General features: G+C 54.7%; 1 pseudogene and 1 gene segment (V, D, J or C); both read left to right on the top strand.

Annotated features, from left to right (window-relative positions):
• Nucleotides 1–6,372: 6,372 nt before the first annotated feature.
• LOC102479286 (immunoglobulin lambda variable 3-19-like) lies at nucleotides 6,373–10,630 on the top strand. The segment is given in 3 exon segments: nucleotides 6,373–6,441; nucleotides 6,586–6,911; nucleotides 10,598–10,630. Coding segments are annotated over 3 exon segments (405 nt in total).
• A 118-nt stretch (nucleotides 10,631–10,748) lies between these two features.
• Nucleotides 10,749–12,116, top strand: LOC106733422 (immunoglobulin lambda variable 3-19-like; annotated as a pseudogene).
• The last annotated feature ends 2,020 nt before the right edge of the window (nucleotides 12,117–14,136 follow it).

The following is a 14,136-nucleotide window of genomic DNA, read 5'->3' as shown; positions in this document are numbered from 1 at the left end:
ACCAGGGACCAGCCTGGCCTGACCTTCAGCTCAGCACAGGGGGTGCTGCAGGGGGTGGGGCCCTCTGGGAAGGAGACCCTCAGCCTCAGGCTCACCTCTCCTGTCCTCTCTTGCAGGCTCTGTGACCTCCTCTGCGGTGACTCAGCCCCCTTCAGTGTCTGTGGCCCTGGGACAGACAGCCAGGATCACCTGCCAGATAGATGGAGGTTTAATAAGCTATTTGTTTAAGGCTAACTGGTACCAGCAGAAGCCACATCAGCGCCCAGCCCTGCTCATCTATCAGGATAGTAACCGGCCCTCAGGGGTCCCTGACCGATTCTCCGGCTCCCGCTCTGGCGGAACGGCCACGCTGACCATCACTGGGGCCCAGGCTGAGGACGAGGCCGACTATTACTGTCAGTCAGCAGACAGCAGTGGTACTATTGCCACAGTGACACAGGCAGATGGGGAAGTGAGACACAAACCCCCTTCCCTGTCTGGGTCTCACTCCCCTGCAGACCCAGGAGGACTGGGGACATAGCAGGGCTGGCCCATGTCACCTGGAGCTGAGCCCCCCATGCTGTCCTCTCCTCCCAGCCCTCCAGGTGGGATCTGCAGAGGGAGTGTGGGGAGTGCACTCGGGGCTGCAGGACCAGACTGCCCTGGGATTAGCGTCTGATATTTCAGATACAGAGAAGGGACTTGAGTGCAAGGACAGACATGAGCACTCAGCAGTCCTTCACTTACTGACCCGGGTTTCTGTGGGGGTCACTGTTCCTTTCTTTGGTCCAAATGTCCCGGACTAATTCTTAGAGCTTCTCTGCTGATTGAAGTGGTGATAAGGCAGGCTCCTTGGCATGATGGGATTCTCACGGAGCAAACCTGTGCCGTGTGCCCTGTGAGATCTGTCTGTCCCCACTTCAGGGCTGACCCACTCTCCTCTGCTGGAAGCTGTCAGCCCCTCAGAACTGAGCTCCTTCCTGCAGTTCTTGGGTCTATCCAGAGAGGTAGGTTTGATGGTAGCTGAGGCCACGATCCCAGGTCCTGTCACAAGGTAGGACCACATGGAAGTCCCTCAGTTCCAGAGCTCCCTGGAGGGAATTTATAGGTCCCCATTGCCTCTCTTCTTCCACAGATTAGCATCTGCTCCTCTCAATGCCTCCTCCCACCTTCTAAGCAGGCCTGATCCTGCAGGTCTCCATGGAGAGTCAGCTTCAGGGAAACCAATTAGGAGCCAGCTGTCCCTGCCATGAGCACCACATCGGGATTGGGGCGGGGCGTGGGGGATGTCTCTGTGCAACCATATCTGGATTTCCTCCTAAATCTGGTGTGTGTGGACTGAGGGCCCCAGTAGACCTGTTTGCTCCTTGCATTTTCCTGGGATGGGAAAACACCCTCACATCCAAGAGCTCTGGGTACTGAGAGAGCCGAGATCTCCAGGCTGAAGGCCAATCCCAGGACAGAGGAGTCGCTGCCCCAGCTGCACCGTGAGCCACAGACACTCACCTGAGGGGATTGAGCTGGTCACGCACAGCGTCCTCCTCCACCTCCACACCTGTACACACTCTCTCCTCACCCCTGGGCAGAGGTTCACATTAAATGACTCTGAGTTTCAGCTCAGCCTGTCATGGCGGACGATGAAGGGGCCATTGCAGTTCACCCTTGTCAGCATGGAACTCATTCACATTCCCCTCCACATAATCTCCAAATTAAGAATAAAGAAAAAGGGAGAGAAAGAGAGCGGGGCAAGCTGCTGGGGTTGGCAGCACGAATGGACTCACCTAGGGAAGGTTCTGTGTTCAGTTCCCAGGACCCGTGCGAGTACACTGGGTGCCCGTGTGCTGAGACTGGAGCTCACTGTGCGATGAAGACCCTGTGGGGATGCCCACCTCTCTCTCTCACTCTTTCTCTTTCACATAAAAAAACTGAAACCTTTGAACGAAAATCTAACATTCGAGAACCATGAAAATATATGTAAAACATACGCAATTCTCTATAATTGCATGCGGGACCCACACTATCTCAGACATATCGCATTAAATAAAGCATCATTTAACTACATTGTCCTGATTTCCTGATTAAGCTTATTCTTTAACTTCAGAGTCGGACAGTACTGACTCCGCTGCTCTATATTTCCTCTGTGAATTCTATAAATTACACTTCTTTTACTTTTCCCCAAACTATGAAATATTCTTATTAAGATAAAAATGAACATAATGGAACTTTTGACCGTTTAGTCATTTTCAGTGTCCAGTCCAGCAGTCATAGGTACATTGTAAATATTGTCCCCTCTGGCCAACTCCAGAGCTTTGTCATCACCCCCAACAGACACTTGTATGCCTAAAGTGGTGACTTGGTTCAATTTGGACCTTGGGGACAAAATGAGAGGTTTGTGATCAGAAGAAAATTGAGAGGAGATCTAGGGCAGCATCCACAATTTCTTCAGAAACTTCAGGCCAAGAAGGGCCCTGGGCAGTTGGGACAGGATCAGCTGTCCTCAGCAGGTGTCAGGCAGACTGCTATGCAGGGGCTCCTTACAATGTGGGGGCTCTTTGTCCAGGAACCAGAGGAGACTCACCCCAGGGCACTAACCCCAAGGAGAAGAGGCTCTCGTCAGGAGAGGGCCCTCCAGGACAGCTCTCTTCTTCTGCATGACTTGGGACTCCATCGGGGCCACATATTCAGTTTAGCTGTCTGTTCCTACAACAGTTGAACAGATCTTGCAAGGTGGAGCTGCTAAATGTTGCAAAAAACGAGGGTCACAGATTCTCACACTCATATTTGAGCGGAGCTGACTGGAGCCAGCATTTCTCATGCGGGAGTTTACTTGGAGCTTGCAGATTGGGGAAATTTTTGCAGAATGTTTTTTGGTTAGGACAACATTCCCTGCACACAGTGGGACCATCTTGAGCACAGTTCGCCCACAGGTTGTGCAATGAGGTTCTCAGCTCTGTGCACAACAGGACTGTGCTCTTGCCGTGCTGGTGACCTGGAGCGCCATGTGCGGGAGGCCTGTGGTCACCGTGGTGTCTGTTCCAGACTGAGACTTTGGGGAGGAAGGATCCTCATCGCTGCTGAGGCCTGATCTGCACAGAGGGGTGTACGGGGCTGAGGACGGCCCAGCAGACTCATGGACATAAGAGGACAAGGTCTCTGGACAAATGGGAGGCAGCAGGCCCCTGTCTTTCTGAAGGTGGAGTTTCCAGGCCTGCTCTCTGCTGCTCACCCCTGCACGTCTGTGTTCCCCTCGGGATCCTGGAGCACATGGGCTAGAAGTGAGCCAGGTCGGGATGCTCTCCCATGTTTCTCCCACCCGAGGCCCTACCTCCTGGAGTGTATGAACCTGTTATCTACGAACATGTGTGCCATCTGTATTAGGGATTTTTTTTGTTTCTTAGAGAGAGAGATTTTTGGTATACAGCATGTGCATTAGCCAGATAGACGGGAGACAGAGATGAAGTGAGAAATCACCTCCCTGGGGGATCGATCTGCCCTTCCATTCTCCTCTCGAGATTTTCGGCACAAATGCACATGCGCCCACCATGTTTTAAGCAACCAGGCCCAGGACTTGAACTGTGGTCAACAACATAAGAGTCCAGTGACATAACCATTATGCCCTGAGCTGGTCCCTGTATTAGTGATTTTTCAATGTGCAGATATTGAAGGAAACAGTCCCTTTGGAGACATTTTCTGGCACATGGACCGGTGAATATGTCTCTGCGTGGCTCTAATTTTAAGTATCAGAGTTTATGGACAGAAACGGAAATAATTATGTTGAAAAACCACAGAACAAAAAAGAATCCTGACCTGTGTCCTGCAGCCTTGCTGCAGAGGGGACAGCTCACAGAACAGGTCGCAGGACCCCTCCCTTGAGACCAGCATTGGGAGGTGACGACCTCCCCTAATCTTTGGTCTCAACCTGGGAGAGTCCGTCCACCACAGCAGAAACCGCATCCTCTACCTGGAACCTCCTCCAGGGAGGATCTTACTGCAGGCGTGAGAAGCAATCAGTGCATAGGACCACCCGTTGGTGTAATGGGGGCGCTGGACTCCCACATGGAGCTGACAGCGGTTTGAGTCCCGGCCCGGTAGCTTAAACTCACGCCGGGTCCGTGTACATGTGTGCACGCCCAAGATCCTGAGAGGAGGATGGAGGAGAAGGGATAGTGGCACGAATGGCCACAACACCACCCTGGGAGGTGATGTCTCACTTTCTGTCTGTCTCTCTGTGTCTTTCTGGCAAGCGTATACGCTCTATACCAAAAACCTCTAAAGAAAAGAATAAGGAATCTGTGCATTTGAAACACAGAAATAACACAGTGTATGTGATCCAAACAGCAGAGAAAGGGATTAGGATTCAGTAACAGAAACAATTCCCTAGAAATCACAAATAGGAACAGTTCGAAAGCACACTCCTAAATACCAAGGGAGACAGTGAAGAAAATCAAAGGAAACTGGGACGTACTTTGAGGTGAATGAAAATGGAGAGGAGGCAGGTCGGCACACCCTGGACTCTGCGGACAGTGTAAGACAGACGGGCACGTGTGTGTGTCCACACTAACACATTTATAGTTCATTTGCATTTATCTTTCATTATTATTAACCCTCACTTTGACAGAAAAGGAATCTAAAAATACCCGGTCAGGACACCAACTTACAGGAGGAGCTCGACCAGGCCTTTGTGGTCCCCCGTGTCCCCCTGACACCTACCCCTTTGTCACCAGCCCTAGAGGGAACAGAGGGATGGTCCCCACCTCTACCCACACAGCCCAGAGCACCTGGGCACAGCAGAGAGGTGGTGACAAGAGGACCCAGGAGGCCTGGGGAACGGAAGAGGAAGGGGTGGGAGTAGCAGACAGGGCAGGGAGGCTGAGGGCAGCTCTGGGCTCCTCCCACTGCTGTCTGGGACTGTGGGGAAGTCATGTCAACTCCCATGGTGTTCCCTGGACATAGATGGGAGGAGAGACGGTGCCTGAAGCTCAGGGCTGCTGGGTTACTGGGAAGGTCTGGCTGAGGCAGTTCCTGTAAAACACTCAGCAAACTACCCAGATTGTGTGGGCAGGACTAAAGCAGTCCTGGTGCAGGACATAGGGACACATGTAGGTGACGTGAGTCCTGTGGACACCAGGGGGCACTGTGGGCCTAGTTCTGGGGACCCTGATACCCCAGTGCCCTGGAGGAGCTCAGAGCAGAGGGCATGACTGAGGTTCCCCTGAGGCCCTTCTGTGGGTGAATCCACTCTCCACTGACACCACCTGGCCCTTCCTCTGACGTCAGGAGTGAGTGCAGAGACCTCACCGCACACAGCATGAGGCTGTAGTTATTTGGCATTTCACTTAGAAACTTGCTAGGAGGAAAATTTTCAGCAACAACAACAAGAAAAAAATCAAAAACAAAAACCCACAAATAATAAAAAATTAAGCAAGAGTATGAGGATGTAGTAATGACTTCTCCAGAGCATCTCACTTTGTTTAATGAACTATTACTCAACTTCAGTATACACTATTTTTAGAAATAAAATCACAATGCCCAGCCCCAGAGGGACACACCGCTGAGACGCTGTGCTCTGTGGGCCGGCCCGCGTGTGTGGAGAAGGTTCGATTCTAGTCCAGGCTCCAGCCGGGCATGTTGGTGCGTCGGAGAAACCCCAGTGTGTCAGGAACTGAGGAGGGGTGTCCCCAGCTCCAGCCTGGCCTGGGCAGCATAGTGAGGCCCTGTCTGAAAAGCAAGTCTGGACCTCATGTCCGCTCTGAGGGGGAGGCCGACGTATGAGGTATACAACACGGGGAGACCCAGTCCTAAACATTAGTAAGGTTTATAAGATTATACTTTGAACAAGACTAAGTTCTCAGGTTTTCCTTTTATGACCTGAAGCCTTGGTGTCAGTACTGAAAATCTTTGCCACATTCTAGGTAAAAATATGATATTTATTTCTTCCCTAAAATAATGAAATCTACTCCTAGGCCTGTGGGCATTTCCTCTGAATCCCTGCGAACTGTGGAATTCGGTTCTCCTTTCCTTCAGCATGACCCCTGAGCCCATCAGATCTTGCCAAATCTCTGCCAGCTCACCCCAGGGACAGTAACAGCCAGACAGAGGGGAATGAGGGGTCTTACTCAGCCCAGGGAAGGAGCCCAGGGTCTCTCCTGATGTGTGTGTGAGTCTGTGTGTTGGGGGGGAGGCCAAAATTTCCTTATCCACAGCAGAGACTCTGAGGTCCTAGGCACAGTCCTTGGAGACAGGCCTAGGGGACAACCTCCTGGAAACCCCACCCTTCTCGGCTCAGCAGAGAGCCACCCCCAGCCACAGAAGGAAAGAGGACATTTGCATGAGGAGCCCCCCTCCCTCAGGATAAGAGAGGCCTGGGGGCCCTCCCAGCTGTGGGCTCAGAAGCAGAGATCTGGGGTGTCTCCACCATGGCCTGGACCCCTTTCCTGCTCCCCCTCCTCACTCTCTGCTCAGGTGCTGCCCCTAGGGCTTAGCCCCACACAACCAGGGACCAGCCTGGCCTGACCTTCAGCTCAGCACAGGGGGTGCTGCAGGGGGTGGGCCCTCTGGGAAGGAGACCCTCAGCCTCAGGCTCACCTCTCCTGCCCTCTCTTGCAGGATCTGTGGCCTCCTTTGTTTTGACTCAACCACCTGCGTTGTCTGTGGCCCTGGGACAGACAGTCAGCATCACCTGCCAGGGAGGAGAATTAGAAATCTTTGGTGTTTACTGGTACCAGCAGAAGCCAGCCCAGCACCCGACACTGCTCATGGATTATATTGATTTCCGGGCCTCAGGGGTCCCTGAGCGATTCTCCGGCTCCCGCTCTGGTGGAACGGCCACCCTGACCATCACTGGGGCCCAGGCTGAGGACGAGGCTGACTATTACTGTCAGTCCATGGACAGAAGTGATTACACAACCACAGTGACACAGGCAGATGGGGAAGTGAGACACAAACCCCCTTCCCTGTGTGGGTCCCACTCTCCCTGCAGACCCAGGCGGACGGGGGACATAGCAGGGCTGGCCCATGTCACCTGGAGCTGAGCCCCCCATGCTGTCCTCTCCTCCCAGCCCTCCAGGTGGGATCTGCAGAGGGAGTGTGGGGAGTGCACTCAGGGCTGCAGGACCAGACTGCCCTGGGATTAGGGTCTGTTATCTGAGATGCAGAGAAATAACTTGAGTGTAAGGACAAGACATGAGGACACATCTCTCCACTTATTGACCCGAGTTTCTGTGGGGATCACTGGGCCTCTCATTGGTCCAAATATCCAGGACTAATACCTAGCCCTGTCCAGCTGACTGAAGTCCTGACAGAGCAGCACCTTGGCATGATGGGATTCTCACAGAGCAAACCTGTGCCCTGGGCCCTGTGGGATCTGCCCGGCCCCACTTCAGGGCTGAACCACCTCCTCTGCTGGGAGCTGTCAGTCCCTCAGAGCTGGGCCCCTTCCTCCAGTTCATGCCTCTTCCCAGAGAGGTCTGGTTTGATGACAGCCATAGGTCCAGGTCCCAGACCCTGCCTCAACTTAGGGACACTTGGAAGTCCCCCAGCTCCAGAGTTCCCTGGAGGGAAGCCAAAGTCCCTCCCCTGCACCCTCCCTCATGTCAGCAACCCCTCCTGCCCTGGGCGGCCTCATCTCTTCTTCCAAGCTGGCCCGAGCCTGCAGGTCTCCATGGAGAGTCGGCGCCAGGAAAGCCATCTGGGGGCCAGCTGTCCCCACCATGTGCATCAGGGCCTGTGAGGGCCGCTGTGTACCTGAGAGCTCTGCTTCCCTCCTAAATTCCCAGTGTGAACACCACGTGTCCCAGAAGATTTGTTGGTTCCCTGCATTTTATTGAATTAATAATGAGCCTCAAATCCTAGGAGCTCCCAGTTCTCAGAGAGCCGAAGGGCAGATCCAGGCTGAGATCAGTCCCAAGAAAGAGGAGCGGCTGCCCCAGCTGCTCCGTGACCCGCACCTGGGGGTGTGAGCTGCACTCCACGCCTCCCACCTCCTCCTCCACCGCCAAGTCCACACTCTCTGTGTCTTTATTCCTGATCAGAAACAGATAAAAGAGATTCAGTGAGATTCAGGCTGTCACAGTAGACACTGAGACCCCACCACAGTACATCTACCCTTTTCAATGTGAAAACCATTCACGTCTCCAAGGCCACACAGTTTACAAAAAAATTTTCAAAAAGAAAAAAGAAGCTGTAAGCAGAGTTCCTGTAAGAATGCAACTGCGTCTCTATTGGAAGGGGCCTGACTTTGGGTCCCAGTTCCTCCCTGAACACGCTGGGTGCCAGTGTGCGTGTCCATGCCCCAGGGGGGCTGAGATGAGGGGACTGTGGTGTGAAGATCTTGTTGGAGGTGCTCGCCCTCCTGTCTCTCCCCCCCAAAAAACGCATAAACTTCTTAAGAATTCTCAATAAGAGACCAGCAGGTGCCAGAGTGGCGGCTTTCTAGTATAGACAGAGGAGAGATGGTGCCTTACCCTCAGGGCTGCTGGGGGCTGTGGGAAAATGCAGACTGAAGTCGGGTGTGTATAACTCCAACCACTCTGGACTGTAGGAAGTGCCCAAAGAAGTCATTGTGCATGAAGTGGGGACAAGGGCAGGGCGCCATTCCTACTGTGGGCACCAGAGGGCACTGTGGCCATGGTGGTGACTGGTAACCCAAGGCCCAGGGGGGCTCAAGGGCAGAGGGCATGACTGATGCTGCTTGGGAGGCCTCCCTTCCCCACTGTGGTCACACGTGTTCCTTTCCTCCCTTGTAGTCATACGTGTCCCTACCCAGCTGTGTGCTCACATGTGTCCCTCCACCTCCCCTGTGATCTGAGACCCTTGTCCTGCCCCCAGGGCTGCTCTGAGTCCCTGGACGCTGCTCCACTGTCCTGTGTCCCTGGGATTTGCTGGTGTCCCTTGGAGCAGCTGTCCAGTTTCCCCGTCCTGGTTTCCCAGCAACTGTCACTGCTCTGTCTCCTCTGGTGACTTAGAACATTTTCATTCCTTCGCACACTGTCCCAGCACCTCCGCCTCAAGGCAACTTAAGTAAAATAAACCCTCACAGGAGCTCCTGGTACAGTCTGCACCTGCCCTCACTCTCCTGCACAGCACATAGGTCTCCATACCGAGGCTGTCCTTGGCCCTTGCCCACACTGGGGAGACTGAGGCACAGACCTGTGACCTGTCCAGGAGCTCACGACCAACGGCGGAACCTTCCAGCATCTCAGGAATCTTTCAACACACCAAGTGTTCATGGATATGAAGGGACTTCATCCTAGCGCTAGCCCTCCGTGGCTGAGATCTGGGGGAGGTCCCTGCTCCTGTTCAAGCCTCGTGCTTTCCCCTGTGCAGAGGGTGGAGGGCCACTGCATTGGACCTGAAAGGTGCCCTAAATATGGAGCCGGCACTAGACCCGACATCGACACTCTGTCACAGCACAGGACGGACCTCTCGGCTCCTGGCCCCAAATCAGCACCTCCCTCCTGACCGAGTCCCACAGTCACCGCTGCCCAGTGTGTCTCTGCCCATGTCTGGAAGGACACCCAGGGTCACCCCAAGGGCAGAGCTCCGGCTGCCTGGAATATGCTGAGAGAGTCACCTCTGTGTTCTGCGTGGCCACCCTGGAGTGAGGTCTGAGAACAGGCTGGGATATGCAGGCCCAGACTTGGCACAGAGATGAGGGGAACCGGGAAATCTGAGGTGAGTGTGCACCCCCATCGTGATGCGGGGCATTGGGACCTAGTTCCTGGATGGAGCATGTGAGCACTTTCAGAACACGCTCCCCAGAGGGGACTGACTCCAACCTGCCTCGGGCCACACCTCTGACCACTGGGCTCTCACTGATTCTGTGACAGGAACCCCTGGCTGGGAGGACCAGTGACCTCCCTGCAGAATTCACCTCCGGACAGAGGCTGCTTCCCGGAAACCTCAGGGACAGAAACTGGTCTCTCAGCCACGTTTGGGGTCCTGGCCTCTGTAGTAAGGTCGCACACCTCAGGGAGGGAGAAAGGGATCCGGGTGTGGGAATGCCACGTGCAAGGCTGCTGTGGGTGTCAGCGCGGGTCCCACCGTCAGTGAAGCGGAAGTTGGGGGAATCCACACTCTAGTGCTGGTCTGGGTGAGCTCACTGCCATTCTGAATGAGGGCTAAGGATCCTAATGATGGAAACGGTAGATGAAGGGACCAGGATAACACCAAAGTGCATGTGGGAGACCAGAGAGGAGGTGAGGGGGGAGGTGAGGGCCCCCAGGTCTCCTTGTAGGACAGATGACACCGATGGCCTCTCACCAGGGTCACCTCTGCCCACGGCCAGGCTCCAAGAAGGTCAACAGTCCCATAAGACCCAGGACAGATCACAGGGAAAAGCACTGGGGACAGTGACTACGTGGTCAGGATGTCATTGTAGTTGGTTCTCTGAAGTCAAGGCCATTGTTTTGGCCAGAAAAGAAGCTCAGAACAAACTAGGGGGGCTCTATACCCTTTTAGAGTCTGAGTGAGGCCCACAGCTGGGTAGATTGACACTCCTTAGCCCTGAGTGAGGAGCCCTAAGAGGAACCAATTTGCATAAACACCAAACAGCCATGGCCCCCAGAACCTGAGGGAATAAGAGGAGTCTGGGGAGCCCATTTGTGCTGTGGGCTTTTAGAGTCTGAGTGAGGCCCACAGCTGGGTAGATTGACACTCCTTAGCCCTGAGTGAGGAGCCCTAAGAGGAACCAATTTGCATAAACACCAAACAGCCATGGCCCCCAGAACCTGAGGGAATAAGAGGAGTCTGGGGAGCCCATTTGTGCTGTGGGCTCAGAGGAGAGCTCAGGGCACCTCCACCATGGCCTGGACCCCTCTCCTGCTCCCCCTCCTCACTCTCTGCACAGGTGCTGCCCCCAGGGCTCAGCCCCACACAACCAGGGACCAGCCTGGCCTGACCTTCAGCTCAGCACAGGGGGTGCCGCAGGGTGTGGGGACCTCTGGGAAGGAGACCCTCAGCCTCAGGCTCACCTCTCCTGTCCTCTCTTGCAGGCTCTGTGGCCTCCTCTGCGTTGACTCAGCCATCTACGGTGTCTGTGGCCCTTGGAGAGACAGTCAGCCTCACCTGCCAGGGAGGAGACTTAGGAAGCAGGTACGCTCAATGGTACCAGCAGAAGCCAGGCCAGAGCCCTGCACCACTCATTTATGGTGACTGGAGTAAGGCCTCAGGGGTCCCTGACTGATTCTCGGGCTCCCGCTCTGGTGTAACGGCCAACCTGACCATCACTGGGGCCCAGGCTGAGGACGAGGCCGACTATTACTGTCAATCAGGGTACAGCTATCACACAGTGACACAGGCAGATGGGGAAGTGAGACAAAAACCCCCTTCTCTGTCTGGGTCACAAATTCCCAGTAGACCCGGGAGGATTGGGGACATAGCAGGGCTGGCCCATGTCACCTGGAGCTGAGCCCCCCATGCTGTCCTCTCCTCCCAGCCCTCCAGGTGGGATCTGCAGAGGGAGTGTGGGGAGTGCACTTGGGCCTGCAGGACCAGACTGCCCTGGGGATTAGGGTCCGTTATTTCAGAGAAGCAGCTTGAGTTCGATGAAAGACATGAGGACACAGCTGTCCTTCACTTATTGACCCGGGTTTCTGTGGAGGTCACTGGGCCTCTCTTTGGTCCAAATATCCAGGACTAACACCTAGCCCTGTCCAGCTGGCTGAAGTCCTGACAGAGCAGCACCTTGGCATGATGGGATTCTCACAGAGCAAGCCTGTGACGTGGGCCCTGTGGGATCTGCCCGGCCCCACTTCAGGGCTGACCCACCTCCTCTGCTGGGAGCTGTCAGTCTCTCAGAGCTGGGCCCCTTCCTCCAGTTCATGCCTCTACCCAGAGAGTTCTGGTTTGATGACAGCCTGAGCTCCAGCTCCCAGACCCTGCCTCACCTTAGGGACACCTGGAAGTCCCCCAGTTCCAGAGTTCCCTGGAGGGAAGCCAGAGTCCCTCCATTGCACCCTCCCTCATGTCAGCAACCTCTCCTGCCCTGGGCTGCCTCCTCCCTCCTTCTAAGCTGTCTAAGCCTGCAGGTCTCCATGGAGAGTCGCGTCAGGGAAGCCATCTGGGGGCCTGATATCCCCACATTGGACATCAGGGTCTGTGGGGGCACTGTGGCCCTGAGAGCTCTGCTTCCCTCCTAAATTCCCAGTGTAAGCACCACGTGTCCCAGAAGATTTCTTGGTTCCCTGCATTTCTTGGAATGAATCATGAGCCTCAAATCCTAGGAGCTCCCAGTTCTCAGAGAGCCAGTGGTCAGATCCAGGCTGAGGTCAATCCAGGAAAGAGGAGCTGCAGCCCCAGCTGTTCTGCGATGCGCACCTGGGGGTGTGAGCTGCACTCCAGGCCCCCCACCTCCACCTCCACGTCCACACACTCTGTCTCTTCATCTCTGACCAGAAACACAGAAGAGACTCGGTGAGATTCAGGCCGTCTCGGGCCCGCCCCGGTAGACACTGAAGCCGCTGCCACAGTCCATCGACCCTTTTCAATGTGAAAACCATTCACGTCTCCCAAGGACACACAGTTTACAAATAAATTTAAAAATAAATAAATAAATAAAGGCAGTGAGCACCGGTTCTGTGTGAATTCAAGTAGATCCCCATTGAAAGGGCATCGGTTGGGTTTGGGTCCCGATTCCCCTCTGAGCTCGCTGGGTGCCAGTGTGCGTGTCCGTGCCCCAGGGGGGCTGAGATGAGGGGACTGCGGTGTGAAGACCGTGTTGCAGGTGCTTGCCCTCCTGTCTCTCCCATTAAAAATCACATGAACTTCAATAGAATTCGAAATAAGACCAGCAGGAGCCACAGTAGTTACTTTCTGGTACACACGGGAGGAGAGATGGTGCCTTACACTCAGGGCTGCTGGGGGCTGTGAGAAAATCCAGACTGAAGTCGACTGAAAATCCAGAACCACTCTGGACTGTAGGAAGGGCCCAGAGAGGTCATTGTGCATGAAGTGGGGACAAAGGTAGGGTGCCATTCCTCCTGTGGGCACCAGGGGGCACTGTGGCCATGGTGGTGACTGGTAACCCAAGGCCCTGGCAGGGCTCAAGGGTAGAGGGCATGGTTGATCCTTCCCCTCCCTATGGTCTTAAGTGTGACCTGTACTCACTCATGTCCCTCCTCTCCCCTATTATCACGTGTCCCTCTGCCTTCTCCCTGTGCTCTGAGACCCTTGTCCTGCCCACACGTCTGCTCCTTAGTCCTGGGTGCTCCTTCACCCTCTGCATTGCTCTGCTCTCTTGGGGCAGCTGTCCTGTTTTCCCAGAGAGTAAGGCCCAAGGTCCCTGCTCAGTCTCCTTTTGGTGACTAAGTGAAGTTTTCATTCTTTCATACGCTTTCCCAGCACCTCAAGGTAACTTCATTAAACAGACACTCACACCAGGTTCTGGTACAGTCTGCAGCCCGCCCTCACTCTCCTGAATAGCACACAGTTCTCTATCCCAGTCTGGCCTTGCCCATAAGCCCACACTGGGGAGACTGAGGCACAGACCTCTGACCTGTTCAGGAGCTCACGGCCAAGGGCAGAACTTTCCATCATCTCAGGAATCTTTCAACACTCCATGTGCAACTAGGTACACAGGGAATTCATCCTGGCTCTAGCCCTCAGTGGCTGGGATCTGGGGTAGGTCCCTGCACCCGTCCAAGCCTCATGCTGCCCCCTGTACAGAAGGAGGAAGAGGGTCACTCCATCGAGCCAAGAAGGTGTCCTCTGAATGTGCAGCCAACATTAGACCAAACATCTGGACTCTGCGCCAGCACAGGATGGACCTGTCAGTTCCTAGACCCAAATAAACACCTCCCTCTTCAGTGAATCCCACAATCACTGCTGTCCACTGTGACTCTGCCCATGTCCAGATGGAGACTCAGGATCATCCCATGGGCAGAGCTAAGGTTGCCTGGAAAATGCAGAGAATCACCTCTGTGTTCTGCGTGACTACCCAGGAATTAGGTCTGAGCATATACTGGGATGTTAGTCCAGACCGGACACAGAGGTGAGGGAGAACCCTATGAACCGAGGTGGGTGTGCAGCCCCACTCTCTTGAATCCCTTGGCCGATCCTTCACTGGAGACCACAGAGCCCCTCAAGCAGCACCTGAGCTCTGGCTGATTTGCATAAGGGGCAGCTCTCTCCAGCCAGGGGATAAGACAGGCCTGGGAGGAA

The sequence above is a fragment of the Tupaia chinensis genome, unplaced genomic scaffold (genome assembly GCF_000334495.1).
Source record: "Tupaia chinensis unplaced genomic scaffold, TupChi_1.0 Scaffold143725_1, whole genome shotgun sequence".
In the NCBI taxonomy this organism is placed as follows: domain Eukaryota; kingdom Metazoa; phylum Chordata; class Mammalia; order Scandentia; family Tupaiidae; genus Tupaia; species Tupaia belangeri.
The sequence above is the reverse complement of the archived record's forward strand: the minus strand, read 5'-3'. Positions and strand labels throughout refer to the sequence as shown.